General features: G+C 34.1%; 1 protein-coding gene across 4 annotated transcripts in view; it reads right to left on the bottom strand.

Annotated features, from left to right (window-relative positions):
* The window catches only part of LOC114332769 (fibroblast growth factor receptor homolog 1), a 219043-nt gene that overhangs the window by 16799 nt on the left and 183960 nt on the right, over nucleotides 1-18284 (bottom strand). For all 4 annotated transcript variants that reach the window (XM_050663224.1, XM_050663221.1, XM_050663222.1 and 1 more), the window contains exons 7-8: nucleotides 8176-8308; nucleotides 1238-1358 (exon numbers count right to left, since the gene is read on the bottom strand). In XM_050663224.1, coding sequence (XP_050519181.1) covers nucleotides 1238-1358; nucleotides 8176-8308 — 254 coding nt within the window. The remainder of the gene's footprint in view (nucleotides 1-1237; nucleotides 1359-8175; nucleotides 8309-18284) is intronic.

Below are 18284 nucleotides of genomic sequence, written 5' to 3'. Positions count from 1 at the left end.
TGAAAAATTTCCTTTTTTCAAAATAACTTAAAAAGTATTAGTGATAAGAAAAATCTTAAACAGTAAAAAAATGTAGGTTTTGCTCTTATAAATATGCTAGTTTCATTTTGTTTTTCCGTAAGACAAAAATTGGTTAAGATATGGCCGTTCAAAATTTGCATACACTCGTGATTAGTGACCCGTTCAAGCTTTTTCAACTATAACCCTTTCAAAAATAAGCACTTTAAACCGGTGTGACTGACAGATCATATCAAAAATAGATAAGTAAATTGTTTGTAAAGCGGTAGCGAATAATTTTATTTGGGGAGCTAAACACAGGGAGATTTTCATTTTTTTTCCAAAAAAAAAAGAGGGCAAACTTTATTTTGAGTGTAACTCGCATATTTTTAATGCTAGAAACTTTTATAAGCAATCAAAATAAAGCTTTTTATAAACACTTTAAAAAAGTTTGAACGGGTTTTTTCCGAAAAGTGCTTAATTTTTCGGTGATTTCACCTTGAAATATTCGATTGGGAATTAGACGAATAAGAACGTATTTTTCATGAGCTACAACTTTGTTTTTGCTCGATTGATAGACTTTACTGATACCTACACCATTTGTTTCGGTTTTTTATAAGCTACACTTTAAGAATATTTTTTTTATCAAATATGTATTTACTTTTTGAGTTATTTGCGAAAAACCGTCTGAAAACGTAGTTTTCTTGTCGAAAAATAAACATTTTCAATCGGAAATAACTCGAAAAGTATTGACTTATATAAAAAACTCTATAGAGAAAAAGTTGCTTAAAACCAGTCAATTTATCCATTTCCGGTCTTATCTTGAACGTATGTTTTTTAACCCCTGAGAAGGGGTCATTGTCACCCCCCAAGTAAAAGCAACCAACGGCACAATTTCAACTTTGAAGTGGAGGGTAAGTAGAACCTAAATCCAAATTTTCATGCAATTCGGAGTTGCCCCTGAAAATTACACGGTATCGCCGTATTTCCCGTTCATTTACTGGGCTATGTATAGTAGTTTCATTTTATCTTTTCCCATGTGGCACGGTTCATTTTCAAACAAATTAAATCAAAACATAAAGTGAAACATATGCAGTATACAAAATGTATATACACGTCGACGTTCGTTTCACTTTATGTTTTGACATTAATTTGTTTGAAAATGAATCGCGACGCATGGAAAAGTTAGAGTGGACGAGCAATATCTACGTAAATAAATAAAAATAATAGGTAAACTTACCAACGGTTCTGCTATGTTTTCAGAGGAGTTACTGATTTTTTCAATAATAACTTTTTTGGTCCACTGAGTAACAATGGCAGCCCGGGCTGTTTCTACAGCTATCATTTTCTCCCTCTTTTCACTAAAAAGGTTATTTTAATTGTAGTAATCACGTAATAATAATCATATAAATGCGTAAAAATCTCAGAAATAAAAAAGGCGCATCTGGATAGAGAAACTTCTACAGGAGCATCCCATAAACCCAGCCAGGACGATTTCGACAATAAAGCAGGAAAGATAGTTCCCGAAACAGAGGGTTTTCTACTTACAATAGATAAATCCTTGGAAAACTTGTCGAAATGTTTCTTCAAAGACATGAAGGTGCAAAACGACATTAAAAACATGTTAAACCCAAGAAACCATGTAAAATATTATCGCGAGCTTCCAAATATTTGACAGAAGTGAGTATATAGAGCAGCACGATAGATAAATAGATAGATTCAATTCTTTTGACCTATTGCACTGCGACCTTTTCATATCTATTTTGGTCCTCTAGACCGAATTACATTCTCTAACCTGGTCCATTTTAAAAGGTCTAATAACGAGACCGTTAAAAATTTAACTTAAATTTAAATAAATTGCAAATGCATAGTGTACCTAATAATTAATAAAAAAGGTTTAAAAGTTAAAAAGTTAAAAAGTTAAGCTGCTGCATATGACACCCAAATATAGATAAAAAATAATAAAAATACTACTTGTGCAAAGGGTACTGTAATTTCTTAGTTATTGACTAAAAAAATCTTCTACTGAATAATATGGTCTTTTAGACAGGTAGGCTTTTGTCAGTTTACGGAATTTGTGGAAAGATGGTGCCGATTTTAGTTGTAGGGGGAGATGGTTGTACATTTTTTTTGCGGAATATAATATCGATTTCTTTACTAACTCCGAGGACGGTGTCGGCAAATAGACGTCAAACGTAGAATTTCTCGTGAAGTAGTCATGATTAGGTCTTGGTGGAAAGACATGTAGATGTTTACGAATTAAGCAAACAGTTTCTAAAATATACAAAGATGGAAGGGTTAAAATTCCGTGATCTTTGAAATAACTTCTGCAATGTGTTGTTCTTCTGAGGCCAAACAGATATCTTATTGCTCTTTTTTGTAATTTGAAAATAACATCGAATTGGCCAGCTGTACCAGAACCCCAAAAAGGAAGACCATAACGAAGATGTGACTCGAACAAAGAAAAATATGTTATTTTTGAAGATTCTAAATTGAGTTCATTCGAAACAGATCTTATAGCATAGCAAGCTGAAGAGAGTTTCTTCCGTAACAAATCGATATGGAGGGACCATTTAAGGTTGCTGTCTAAAAAAATACCAAGAAATTTTACAGAATCAATGGTACTGATCTGGCTGTTATTAAGAGGTAAGGGTTGAAGAGCTCCTTTATAAGACAATGCTACTGTTTTATCTACGTTAAACGAGAGTAAATTTGAGTCAGACCCGGTTTTTATTGTAAGTAGATCAGAAGTTATAGTAGCATGAAGAGTTGCAATATTTGAGTTGCTCCAAGTGATACTGGTATCATCAGCAAAAAGAAAGATTTTTCCATCGATTTTTAAATTAGTGATGTCATTAATAAAGATAAGGAAAAGTAGAGGACCCAATACTGAACCTTGAGGTACCCCACATACAATGTTTTTGAGACTAGAGTCTGTATCATTTGCTCTAACCAGTTGTTTCCTATCATCCAAGTAAGATTGGAACCAATCTAAAGAAATGCCTCGAATTCCGTAGAAATTTAGTTTTTTTATCAAAATGTTGTGATTTACACAATCAAAAGCTTTGGCGTAGTCACAAAAACGGTGGCAGTGTGAAGATTATTGTTCAGTGCTTGATAAACCTCATGTAGTACAGAAAACATGGCATCAGTGGTGCATTTATTATTTAAAAAGCCGAACTGATTTTGTGATAAAATGTTGTTTTCAACTAGAAAGGACATAAGTCGGGCTTTTATGAGTCTCTCAATGATTTTGGAGAGTACCGGTAGTAGTGCAATAGGTCTATAATTGCAGGTATTAGATATTTCACCACCCTTATGAAGAGGAATAATGATGGCTATCTTCAGGCACTCTGGAAATTTACCTTTCTCAAAAGAATCATTAATTAGTGAGATGAGGACTTCTAACACGTTTTTTGGAAGATTAGAAAATATTTTTATCGATAGACCATCAGTACTACAGGAAGATTTGCTTTTGATACTATTGATTGTTTGGATCAGTTCAGATGTATCGACTGGTTTTATAAAGAATGAATTCGAGACCTTTCTTGAATTAGGGAGATAGGAAATGGGATCTTGTGGCAAAATAGTTGATGTAATATTTTTACTCACATTAACAAAGTATTCATTTAGATTTTCAGGGTCTGGAAGGGAAAATGTTTGAGCAGTGTGGGTTTTATTTCGAAGATCGTTTATTATGGACCAAGTTTCTTTTGTAACACTTTTGGAGCTTCCCAGACGGTTCTGGTAGTAGACTTTTTTAGCTGATTTTATAAGTTTAAGATAGGTTGCCCTGTACTTGGTGATATATTCAGTGATAGAGACGTTGGTAGTAAATTTCTTGATATAGAGAAGAGAACGCATATTCTTGGAAGGTATTCGGATACCTTTAGTAGTCCAGGGTTTGTGATGTTTTGGCTTAATTGCAATTAAAGGAAATGCTTTATGGAAGAGACAGATAAGCTTATCTAAGAATTCACTGAAATTATTATCCACGTCCATGGCAGGAAAGCGCCACTCAGAGGTTAAGCATAAATTTTGGAATTTACGAAAGTTCCGGGGGAAAACAATCCTGCCTAAACGTCGGGTTTTCGAGGAGGGTTTGCTGGAGATATTAAACTTCGTATAAACTGCTTCATGATCAGATAGTCCAGCATTAATAATTATTGTAGAGTTGACATCAAGGGGTGAGAAATCTGAGACTGTATAATCAATTATGGTAGATGAAGTTTTTGTAATCCTTGTAGGAGAATCAACGTGCATTGTTAGACCATACGATTCAAATATGTTGACCAAGGATATTTGTGTAGCACAAGCAGCAGCATAATCAATGTTAAGTCCCCGCATAAAATTTTTCTACTTTTATGGGGCAGGTCATCTAACAAATTTAGCAGGTTCTGAAAAAATAGTTCCACGGAAGAGGCAGGTGATCTATAAATGCAAATAATATAAAGATTAAGATTCTTATTGTAAACTAAGGAAAACTCAAAGGAGGCTTCACTTAACAGAAAGTCATATTTTGTTACCAAAGAAAAATCATTACTCGTAGACAGGCGAGTACGGGCGCCAAAAGTTGGCGATTATTCTGGTTATGATGACTTTGTTGGTTGCTATACGGAATAGCTGTGTTGAGGTATTTCTATATCATGCTCTCAGGTTAGCAAGCCAGGATATTCTTCTTCGTCCTGGGGCCCATTTTCCTTTAATTTTACCTTGTAAAATGCATTGGAGTATGTGCATGGTAAAATGCCTTGATTTTTCATTATATGTCCCAAGTACTGCAGCTTACGGCCCTTCACCATGTTGACTAAATCTGCGGTTGTATTCATCCCCGTAGTACTTCTTCATTGGTGACTTTGTCTGTCCATGGTATCTTCAGGATCCTTCTGTACAACCATAGCTCAAAAGCCTGAAGTTTCGATAGAGTTTCTGCCTTCAATGTCCACGTTTCTACTCCGTATAGAAGCACTGAGTACACGTAACATTTGAGGAGTATTATTTTTGTTTCTAGGGTGAGGTAATGGCTCTTGAACACAGAGCTCATAGTCAAGAATGTACTGATTGCCTTTCTGATGCAACATCTAATCTCTTGAGTATTGTCTCACGACTCATTGATTATAGTTCCCAAATAGTTGTATTGTGAGACACGTTCAATTTTCATTTGGTTCACATACAGATTTGTTCCAGTTATGTTTTGCTTGCTGATGATCATTAGCTTGGTTTTGCTGGTGTTTATATCTAATCCATATGTTCTACTTGTTTCCGTTATTTTATTCATTAAGTATTACAGCCCTTCTATGGTAAATAGCCCGACTAATCCAAAGATTCGCACATTTGTCAGGCTGTCACACTGACATAAAATATGCTCTGCTGTTTCTTCGTCTAAATGACAGAATCTGCATAGGTCATCAACTGCCAGTCCCATCAGGTTCAACTGCCTGTTCAGCTTAGAATTCCCTTATAGCAGACCTACTAAGAGCTAGCACAGAAGTTGGTACTTCTTCAAATTGGACATCTCAATAATTATAAACACATCACTGATAGTATGCTTGAAAGTGACTACAAGCTATATTACGTCCGTACAGTGTTACGTACGTGATACGTCCGTACAAACCAACCAGTGGTACACAATAGGTTATACCGCCTAAGCAGTTAGTCGGCAACATACTCCATCAAGACCTATTAAAATTAAACTATTCCAGGTCAACTATATCCCCCATTATATATGTGTCCCTGATATTATATTGTATTCGATAAAAAGAAGCAGACTATGGCTAGCAATACTAGAAATGAGAATAGCAAGAAAATTAATGGAGCTAACTCAAATCTGCGTGACAGACTCATATGCACAGTTAAAAATAGGAAACAGAACGTCGATGTTCAAATAAAACACCATTTAGTATAACATCAGAACTTAGACAAGGAGACCCCTTATCACCGTTGCTATACAATTTGGCTTTAGACTATGCAATGAGTAAAATATCATTTGAGCTGACAGGGGATTTGCGAATCGAGGATCAAAACTATTGTTGGCCTTTGCTGATGATCTAGATGCAGTCGCTTATTGTACAAGAGACGTGAGAGAGGTGTTTTCACAACTCGAGGAAAAAACAGGTAGTTGGGCCTTCGAATAAATGAAGAGAAGACGAAATACATACTAGTAACTAAAGATCCAAGATCAAGAGCTAAGCAGAACACAACTAATAATGATCACAACTTCGGAGTAGTAAAAGAAGTCTCAGCAAGGATAGCTGTGGGAAATAGAGCATTATATTCTCATTGTATCATCATTAATCATTATTAAGATCTAAACTGCTAAAAACAAAATCTAAATTAAGACCGTACATGTCAATAATTTGTCCAGTTGTTATGTATATGTAAGTGAAACATGGACTCTACATCAGCGGGAACTAAATTAATAAGCTACTGGTATTTGAAAGGAAGGTTCTCAGAATAATATTTGGCCCTAAAAGAGATGAATTGACAAGAGCTGAATGCTGAATTGGTGACTGTATGGTACTGAAAACATTGTCAGACATATAAAAAGCTAACCGGATAAGTTGGGCAGGTCATGTGGTAATATCAGAGGAAGACAGAATGTTAAAGACAATGTTCTTTGAGAGACCAGATAGTCTCTCAAGGAGAGAAAATCAGTAGGCCGTTCCAGAAAAAGATGAACGAATGATGAGGAGGAAGGAGAGTTATCTAGGATTGGGGTACAACAATGGAAAATGAGAGCGTAAGATCGTAAACATGGAGGGCTATAGTGGATGCAGCGAAGATTCATCCTGAGTTGTAAAGCCATTCAAGAAGAAAAATATATTATACTTGATAGATACAACTAAATACGGACTGTACGAACAGGTCAACCTGTGGTTGCCAACTGCCTCATTATGAACAACTTCGTATAGAAATTATTGGTATAGCAAGTCAGATAGGATTCAGTAATATATAAACAAAGGTTAATCCAGTCGGTCAGATGGCTTAGTGGGCTGAGGCGCTAGATGGGCAACTCTAGTGCATTTTCGATCGGTGTTCGATTCCCGGCTCGGACATTGAAAAATAAAAAGGCCAACGTCGTAGTATAAAATTCTATATAGAATCTACGGCTTGGTTTAGAATAAGCTAGGTGTTTCGTGTTTCATCGGCCTATGGAGGAGCGATACAGCAAAGGATAAGGGCGTTGATGCCTATGTAATAACGGTGTATATACAGTGAGCACGTAAAGGTTGGAATAAATTCATTTTCTCGAGAATGGACAATTTTGGAAAAAAATCCAAAAACAGGTCAATTTTTATTTTTAAATTGCGACTTTTTGGCATACATATCATACTAGTGACATCATCCATCTGGGCGTGATGAAGTCATCGATGATTTTTTTAAATGGAAATAGGGGTCGTGAAATAGCTAGTTTGAAAGGTAATTTAATTTTCTATTCAGTAAAATAAACATTAACATATTTATTTATACAGAGTGTCCAAAAAAAAATTTTTTGAATTAAATTTATTGACATAAAAAGAAGAATGTGTGTAATTTATTTAACTCACAATACATTTTACTGCTATCAGAAAACAGGAAATAATGTTTATTTGACAAATAAATATTGTTTTTTGCTTAAATTCAATATCAAAGCCGTCACCCACCTTCCTCTGGACAGTTTAAACATTTAGTTTAAGCGAACAGCAATGAATATATTTCAAATAAACACTTTTTTCTGTTTTCTGAGAGCAGTAAAATGTATTTTGGATTAAATAAATTACAAGCATTCTTCTTTTTATGTCAATAAATTAAATAAAAAAAAATGTTTTCTTGGACACCCTGTATAAATAATTATGTAAATGTTTATATTACTGAATAGAGAATTAAATAGCCTTTCAAATGAGCTATCACACGACCCCTATTTCCATTTAAAAAAATCATCGATGACTTCATCACTTCCAAATGGATGACGTCACTAGTATGATATGTATGCCAAAAAGTCGTAATTTAAAAATAAAAATTGACCTGTTTCGGGATTTTTTTCCAAAATTGTCCATTCTCGAGAAAATGAATTTATTCCAACCTTTACGTGCTCACTGTATATATAATCCAGTGGTGACTACTTTTAGTAACTTGCGAGAAAAAACAGAAAACCTCCCTAACAATATATTATTGATGTTAATATAAAATGTTACTTACCGTTTTATTTTTTGACGGAAATGAATACATATGAATGATATGATAAAGATGACAATTATCCCCACAGTTCCAATTATAGCAATGATTAACCCTACATTAGTTCTAGGTATCTCCTGGTGTTCCGTCTGTACATCTGCAAAATACACACGAATGATATAATAAAGATGAATACATATGAATGATAAAGTAATGCTAACAAGTATTCCCACAGTTTCAATTGTGGCAATAATTAACCCTACATTAGTACTAGGTATCTCCAGTGGTTCCATCTGTACAACATCTGCAAAATACACATGTTCCATTTATGTCTTCGAATTTATAGTTAAATACACCGAGTGACACTGGAAGTGTAAAGGGTCGTTTAAACACAGCGATAAATCAAACAACTTATCAAGGTCAATCGAGTTGTTGCAACTTATCATTGTGTGTAAACGGTGCATCGCACAACTTATCAAAGTTGGAGTTGGGTTGAAGGTGGTATCGCATTGAATCGCAGCGTCTAAACAGTGTTTCAACTTGTCATCACAACTAGTTGCTGTGACTTATCGTTGTGTTTAAACGACGCTTTACACGCTGAAGGAATAATTTCATGAACTTAATTTGTTGGCAACGTGGTAGATTTGGATCAAGAATAAAACGATAACATTGGCAATAATTTTTATTAACAAGTAATCAAAAAATAATAATGTGTTTGGCGACCCCTTATAGCTGAATATACTCCTCTAAACGTCTAGGCATTGACGCAATGAGATGATAGATGCTTGCTTGTGGCACCTCGTTCCAAGCAACTTGAACTTCATGGATTAACTGTGCCAGAGTCTGTGGAGGATGGTGCAAATTGGATAGTCTCCTTTTCATCATATCCCACACATATCCGATAGGATTTAATTCCAGTGAAAGGGGTGGACACGTCAAAACATTAACCCCAGCTTCTTGTAGAAAGTCCATAGTTCGACAAGCAATATGGAGACGCTTGTTGTCTTGCCGAAAAAGGACGTGTCGACGACAGTCTAGATAAGGCGGTAAAGTGGTTCTTAAGATGTCATTAATATAACGCACAGCTGTCATACTGCTTCGAATAAATACAAGTGGTGATAGGCTACCATAGGCAATAGCCCCCCGAACCATTATCTCGGCTCTCTCCACGGTGGCGTCTTACTATCCTACGACCACCATGCATTTGTAAACAAAATAGCAATCCATCGCTGAATGCTACATTATGCCATTCTGCCGCCCAATGCTGCCGTTCTCTGCACCAATTCCTCAAATGTTCCTGTTCATCTTCCGGCCACGTACTCCACCGAAAGCCCAAACGCAAAAAGATTCATGTACCGTCCGCTCTAATGCAAACATGCATTGACGAACTCCCGGTGGAGTACGAAAACATCCTTGAGGCTACCCCGTTAGCCTACCGTACCCACCTCTAACATTTCCTCTTCCCTACCCCGAACAGGGAGAAGTTGGTTTTTTGCGGTTTCCCAACTTCATTGCACAATTATACCTGTTCGTCCCAAGAAAATAGCCGCAACTATTTTCTCCACTCGAACGCACACTGTCCACGCTGCGCTCAAAGCCACCTCCTGACCGCCGACGAGGGACGCAGGTTCGCCTGTCGTTGTACAATGGTTTCTAGGGAGACTGGTCGAGAGCAAAGCACGGACAGTACACATAAATGTCTATGGAACCAACAACAATCCATCAAACTTTCTTCTCTGTTGACTTCTTAGCCTTCTGGACACCACCGTCCGGCATAACCCAGGATCCAAGAACACCAGGACACGGCGCTTGCCCCAGTGTGTTTTTCGGACTGTTTGCTTTTGCTGCCAACACTAAACATTCACCTCAAACCCTGAAGAGGACAAAATCCTAAACGGGGAAGCACATTGAACGCATTTCTTCTTAGCATTTTCTAGACAAGCAAATCAAACAATGTGATGATGCACCAATTCAAACGTTAATGACAGTGGTTAGCAGTCACAGGAAGTTTGTGTGAGTAGAATGAAACCAGTCGAAAAAGCCCAAAAGCGATGGTATAGTGTACGCATAGTAACAGGTCTACCTTCTACTTCAAACCATGGTCAGAGATTTGACGCGTAGTAGCAAAACGCTCTCGCAGAGCCAGTAGTCTAAGCGCATATCTTGACGCTCTGTGGTAGATATACCTCGGCTGACCAGTTGATCTTCCTCGTGTTCCTCTACCTTTGTTTGTCCACATACGACACACACGCATAACCGTGAACGCCGTACAATTAACACGACGGCCGATTTCACGATACGACAAACCCATATCTCTATAGACCTATTTCATAGTTTACGACTTTGGTCGTCACGACAAACGGTCGTACGACCGTTTGTCGTGCTCATCGGACTTTCACACTTTACGACAGCATTCATCTTATTATCGTAGAATGAATCGGGCAAAAATTTTGGCTTTATGGCTAATTTATCGCCGTAACAAAAAAACAGAGACGTAATCGCTTATATTGGGTGCATCCAATCAATGGAAGAAGAGAAGTAGGTTTATATCATACACTTTTTGGAGATTTAAGAAATGGCCAAAATAAATTTTTTAATTATTTCCGCATGTCAGTGACACAGAGTTTCCTTTTCGGGCGTTTCGGATCTTTTGGGATCTTTTTCTATAGACAACAATTTATTTTATTCTACCCATGTCAAAATCATGGCGGCAATTTTGGTGTATTCGAACTCGAGGCATTTTCTTACACTGAATACAATTAGACTGAGGGATAATAACTAAAAATGTCTGTACCAGCCGGTCTACATAAATCGGTATCTCCACAAAAAAATTTAGATAAAATTTTATTTTTACAAAAAGTATAAAAGATAAAACATTGATATTGTAATCATAGCATGCGTTAAATAAATATTCATTCTGTTGCCAAAAAATTAAGTTCAAGAAATTACTCCTTTTGGGTGTAACAATTCTAATGTTACTGCGTATATAATATACATACAGGGTAGCGAGAAAGTATGGAAACACAGTAATTTCTCGAAAACCGCTTGAACTATTGTTATAAATTTTGGTGGGTCAGGGTAATCTAACACGGCCGATATTATAGTGGTAATTACATTGTTGTCAAATCTTCCGTTTTTTTTGGAAATCTAATGAACTTTCTTATTTCAAATGGAACACCCTGTATATTTTTTGCGTTTTGAAGTCCTTAAGAAATACTGATTATTTTTTATGTTATGTTCCCTATACCTTAAGGCCATAATTTCGGAGTTATTGCTACATTTATTTAAAAAAAAGTTTTTAACAAATTATACAAATTTATTTTTTTGAACCGGGTAGATATTATTTTAGGTTCTTTGAGTTATTAGGAGCAAAAAAGGTCTTTTGTAATTTTCCTCAAAAGTTAATCCTTTCCGAGTTATAAACAATTTAAAACTGAAAAAAATCGAAAGATGAAAAAATATTATTTTTGAAACTATGAATTTCCTAAATTCAAGGTCAAACTTTATTTTATCAGATGCCGATAAGTGATTTGGTCTTATTTCATTCTAAAATCTAAAACATTATTTTTTAGTTGTTAATGATGCGCGATAGCCCGTCCTCTCATATGAGCTTTATTAACAATTAAAAAAAAACAATGTTTTAGAATAAAATATGCCAAAAATTCCTATAGGGATCTGATAGAAAAAGGTTTGAGCTTGAATTTAGGTAATTCGTAATTTTAAAAATGATTTTTTTACTTGTGTTTTTGTACCTTGAAAATCGTCATTTTTCGATTTTTTTTCAGTTTTAAATTGTTTATAACTCGGAAACCATTAACTTTTGAGAAAAATTACAAAAGACCATTTTTGTTCCCAATGATCCAAATAATCTAAAATAAAGTCTATTTGGGCCGAAAAAATTGATTTTTATAAATTGTTAATTTTTTTTTTTTTAATAAATGAAGCAATAACTCCGAAATTATGGCATTTAGGTAGAGGGACATAACATGAAAAATAATCAGTAAGTCTTAAGGACTTTAAAACACAAAAAATATACAGGGTGTTCCATTTAAAATAAGAAAGTTCATTAGATTTCCAGAAAAACGGAAGATTTGACAACAATGTAATTACCACCATAATGTCGGCCGTATTAGGACACCCCTATCCACCAAAATTTATAAAAATCGTTCAAGCGGTTTCCGAGAAATCACCGTGTTTCCATACTCTCTCGCTACCCTGTATAAGAGTCCACAAACTTCACAAAATAATTATATGTCAAAAAATGGTACAAGGCTACTGTAGTTAGGAGTTTATAGCACTAAACCTGCTACTCTTGAGCCGACGGTATACAAGGTAGGTAACAAAATGGTTAACTTACTTACTTACTCCGTGGCGTTACAACCCTTCGTGGGTTTTAGCCGACTCGACAACATGCCTTCACTGTTCTCAGTCTTGAGCAGCCTCCATCCAATTCTCCACGCCCATAGTGTTCAGGTCAGGTCTCCTGCTATATTATCTCGCCACCGGAGTCGAGACCCGTGTTGAGCTGCCCCCCCCCCCCCCCACTTGCAAAAATCAAAAAACAAATAGCCCTGATTTATGAGCTATTTATGAGCTCTCATATTCCGCAAACTAAACATTTTGAGCTCGTTCCACTGAGCAGGAATTTAATACTTTAGTGGGGGGGGGCTGAGTCAGCCCCCCCACTACTTAAAAATAGGAATATTGAATCGGTTTTTGCGGCAGAATTACGAGCTATTTATGAGCTCTTGAAATTATATAGTTTCGATTTTTGAGCTCATCCCCTTCACCCCCAAACAACCCTTTAATTGATTTAACTTAAGAGAAAAATGCTGAGAAAACTTAAAATATATCGTATTGCGGATATAATTCCTATAGCTTATATACTCTAAGAATAAACTAATAAATCACGTGCATTTCGATTATTGAGCTACAACCCCTGTGCAAGAAAACCACCCTATCTTCCCGGCTTAAAAGAAAGTTGTACTTAAAATGCATTAAACTAATTATTTGGCGACTACATATCATTTAATAATTTATAAGCTTCCAAATTACGCGCATTTAGATCAGTAAATTGCAATTTATTTTGTATAGTGCAGTCACTGAAGGTGAAAATCAACGATTACCTTCAATTTCAGTGAACCTTCATTGATTTTCACGAAAATTGGTCAGTGGTTAGAGGATATGTCAAGAAACAAAGGTGACATGGTACCACCTTGCGCCTTTACCCTGAGGGTGGATACCGCCCCTTCTCGGGGGTGAAAATTATTTTATAAAAAATAACTGCACAAATCAATAAAAGAACAAATTAAAAGCAAAATTTATTATATAAAGTTAATAAAATAAGTCAATACTTTTTAAGTTATTAAAGATCAAAGATTTTAATTATTCGTGAAAAAAATGCATCTTATGAAGCGGTTTTTCGTAAATCACTGAAAAACTGTAAGTTTTTACAAAAAAGTTAATAGTAGTTTAATTCGTATAGCTTATATTGTAAGAATAAACTCTTAAATCACGCGCCCTTTCGATTATAGAGCTACAACCCCTTCGCAAGAAAACCATCCCATATTTCCGGCTTAAGAGAGAGTTGTACTTAAAATAATTTAAATTAATTATTTGGCGACTACATATCGTTTAATAATTTATGAGCTTGCAAAATATACGTATCTCAATTATTGAATTGCCATTTTCTTTCTATAGTGCAGTCACTGAAGGTAAAAATCAACTATGACCTTCGATTTCGGTAAATCTCCATTCATTTTCACGAATTGACAATAACAACTTGGGGTTTTAACCTGGGTTATATGTCACCCCTTCTCAGGGGTGAAAATTACTTTATTAAAAAAATAACCCCACAAATCGAGAGAGGGACAAATTGTAAGCAAAATTTGTTATATAATGTGATTAAAATAAATCAATACTTTTTGAGTTATTAAAGATCAAATATTTTAATTTTTGTGAAAGAAAATGCATGCTTTAAAGCAATTTTTCATAAATAACTCAAAAACTGTAAGTTTTTACAAAAAAGTTTTCATTACTAAAATTGAAGCTAATAAAAAATATAATAAATTGCTTACTTGAAAAACACTTTAATGTTAATTTAAAGTAAGTTATTGCTAATTAAATGTATATTTTTTTCTCCGACTGTTCAAATCTAAGGATTCAAGTTAAATAACGGGAAAGAGATGTATTTTATAACACTTAGGTACTAAATACTTGTCAAAGTACTTAGAAATACCTAGCAAAAATGAGCTCCAGAAAAAGTTGATAGCATCAAAATCCGCTCACCTATTTCGTGAAAATGAATGGAGATTTGCCGAAATCGAAAGTCATAGTTGATTTTTACCTTCAGTGACTGCACTATAGAAAGAAAATGGCAATTCAATAATTGAGATGCGTATATTTTGCGAGCTCATAAATTATTAAACGATATCTAGTCGCCAAATAATTAATTTAAATTATTTTAAGTACAACTCTCTCTTAAGCCGGGAATATGGGATGGTTTTCTTGCGAAGGGGTTGTAGCTCAATAATCGAAAGGCGCGTGATTTAAGAGTTTATTCTTAGAATAAACTTATAGTTTTTCAGTGATTTACGAAAAACCGCTTCAAAACATGCATTTTTTTCACGAATAATTAAAATCTTTGATCTTTAATAACTTAAAAAGTATTGACATATGTTAATAACTTTATAAAATAAATTTTGCTCATAATTTGTTCTTTTATAGATTTGTGTAGTTATTTTTTATAAAATAATTTTCGCCCCCGAGAAGGGGCGGTATCTACCCTCAGGGTAAAGGCGCAAGGTGGTACCATGTCACCTTTGTTTCTTGAGGTATCCTCTAACTACTGATCAATTTTCGTGAAAATCGATGAAGGTTCACCGAAATTGAAGGTAATCGTTGATTTTTACTTTCAGTGACTGCACTATACAAAATAAATTGCAATTTACTGATTTAAATGCGTGTAATTTGGAAGCTTATAAATTATTAAATGATATGTAGTCGCCAAATAATTAATTTAATGCATTTTAAGTACAACTTTCTCTTAAGCCGGGAAGATAGGGTGTTTTCTTGCGAAGGGGTTGTAGCTCAATAATCGAAATGCACGTGATTTAATAGTTTATTCTTAGAGTATATACGCTATAGGAATTATATCCGCAATACGATATATTTTAAGTTTTCTCAGCATTTTTCTCTTAAGTTAAATCAATTAAAGGGTTGTTTGGGGGTGAAGGGGATGAGCTCAAAAATCGAAACTATATAATTTCAAGAGCTCATAAATAGCTCGTAATTCTGCCGCAAAAACCGATTCAATATTCCTATTTTTAAGTAGTGGGGGGGCTGACTAAAGTATTAAATTCCTGCTCAGTGGAACGAGCTCAAAATTTTTAGTTTGCGGAATATGAGAGCTCATAAATAGCTCATAAATCAGGGCTATTTGTTTTTTGATTTTTGCAAGTGGGGGCGGGGGGGCAGCTCAACACGGGTGGAGTCGAGGGCGTCCGCGTGGTGTTCTTCCAGTTGGGACTTCCTTCCACACAAGCCTTACTGTTCTTTGGTCAGAATGTCTTCTGAGGTGTCCTGCCCATTGGAGTCTTGTGGAATTTATTTCTTTTATGATGTTGGCGTCTGGGTAAACTTCTTCGAGCTCTTTGTTAGTTCTTATCCTATATTGTCCTGATGCTTCGTCCAGCACACGCCACAAAGATCTTCCTTAGGATTTTTCTTTCCCAAACGCGTAGTCCCTCTTCGTTTGTCTTTGTTATCGTCCACGTTTCGCTTCCATACATCACAATGGGTCGTATGATTGAATGATTGTTTTGTACACTTGTATCTTCGTACGTCTTGTTAGTTGTTTCGATTTTATAAGGTTTATATATACAGGGTGCGCCAAACCTCTGGTTTTCTTTGATTACGGCTAAATTATGGGATATACAAAAAAATATTCTTAACAAAATTAATGTATATTGAAGCCGTCTATGATTTAAAATTATTTTCGATTATACAGGGTGAGTCAGAACGACGGTACGAACCAAAGTTATGTTTTTTTAAATGTAACACCCTATATATTAAATCATTTCTGAATATAGTTTTTAAAAATATTAAGAATTTATATAAGGTATTATAGACCTAAAGTTAACAATTTTCGAAATATTTACACTTGTATTGAGAAAAATGGTAATATTCAAAGGGCTGTGGATTAGGCTTTCAAGGTAATAAAAATTTAAATGATATGTCAAAGTTTTTTTAGCATACTGTTATTTTTAAAAAAATTAACGTATTTGACATATACCCATAAAATATACAGTGTAATCACTATTTGCAAATACAAAATTTTCTCATTTTTTTTAAATGGGACTTCCTGTATATTAGTATTGCCTTTTGTAGTAAATATTACAACCTTTCTTTTGGTGTAAGGTTGTATGTACCTAGCGTGTTCCGTTTTGTAGATATTTAAAAAAAAACTATAGATATTACGTTTTTGCGGATTTTTTATTAAAAAATTTTTTGCAAAAAAAATAATTATAATCTGGTTTTAGAAACATACGTCAAAATATCAAATATGAAAATAAAAACGTAATTAAAGATTAAAATAAATCGTATACTAGTACTAGTAATTGAATTTAGTAACTTAAAATTATTTTACAAAAAATATTTTACCATACTAATGAATGCATAAATTAGTTACTAAATTAAATAAACCACCAAATTTGATATCTACCCTAGTAATTTTTCTACCACATCAACTTTCCTGTACCAAATTAAATGTTAGCTATATTGTATTTACGAGTAAGATCCGTTAAATTTTTAATTTACCTTTTAAATTTACTTACATCTTGAGAACATAATTATAAAGTATGCTTTGAAACAAATTAATGTTAAATGTATCAGGCAAATTATTTATTAATATAAATAGTATTAACTGGTGTCACAAAAGCTGGTAATACTTTTGTAGTTGAAATTTTTGTAACAATCTTTTATATTTTAAATTTTAATTTTTCAACCGAACAATTGATGGATATGACATTTGTTTTGGGTGAAACCATTAGAAATTATTACCAGCTTTTGTGACACGACTATATAGATAATATTTACTTCATAATTAAAGACCGGATTATATGTTCCTGTTTTGACTGAAATATGTGCATATATATGTCTGAAATATGAGTAAAATATGTTGAAAATATTCCCTAAAAGTTTAAAATATGTTCCAAATATGTGGAATATGTGAAAAATATTTTAAATTAAGAAGAAAATGTGCATTAAAAAATGTATAAAAGTTTTATTAAATAACGATAAGTACATATATTGACAAAATTAACCTAAATATACGAATGTATACCTATCTAGTACCTATTACTATTACTTACGTTTCTACATTTTATTCCTTGTTATAAAAACAATTCACAATTTTTTAAAATATTTTCAATAGTAAAATTATGTCGCCTATCCGTTAGTAGTAATTTGTATGTTGAAAATCTTTGTTTAACATCAACTGATGTGATTGATGCAAATTTTATAACTTTAACAATCTCCGCATTTAAATTGGTAGTGACATCAAAATCGTCACAAATAATTTGGTTTGCTTCCTGTAATAATAATTTTAAATCACTATTTTTCTGTAAAGTTTCAATCCATTTTTTATTTATTGATTGTCCAATTTTTCCAGAAACTTCTTCAGCGTTTTCCTTAAATTTCTGAATTAAATTAAGGGACTCTTGTAGTGGAAACGATTCTGTTTTCTAAAATTGATTTGCATTTTAAAATCGCACCAATATTTGTTTCTTCAAAACATAAAATTAGTTCTTTTATGGGGAGAAAATGTTCCGCATAAAAACAGGCAGCTTTTAAATATGTTCCCCAACGATTATAGGCTCCGGTGGCAAAGGAGTATTTGGAAATTTTTCTTTATATATCTGAATCCTTAAAGGCGATTTTAAAAATATTTTCTTCACGTTACTAATTAAACTATTAAATGTAGGAAATGAATTTCGAATTTCTTCCGCCACTCTGTCTAAAAGTCTAAACCATGCGCCAAACACGTCACATGAATTAAATTGGGATATAAAACTTTTAGTTGTTGGCAAGATTTGACCATGTATGACGCAGCATCGGAAACCATAAGCAAGATT

Source organism: Diabrotica virgifera, chromosome 10, assembly GCF_917563875.1.
Source record: "Diabrotica virgifera virgifera chromosome 10, PGI_DIABVI_V3a".
NCBI lineage: Eukaryota > Metazoa > Arthropoda > Insecta > Coleoptera > Chrysomelidae > Diabrotica > Diabrotica virgifera.
This window is presented reverse-complemented; position numbering and strand designations above follow the sequence as displayed.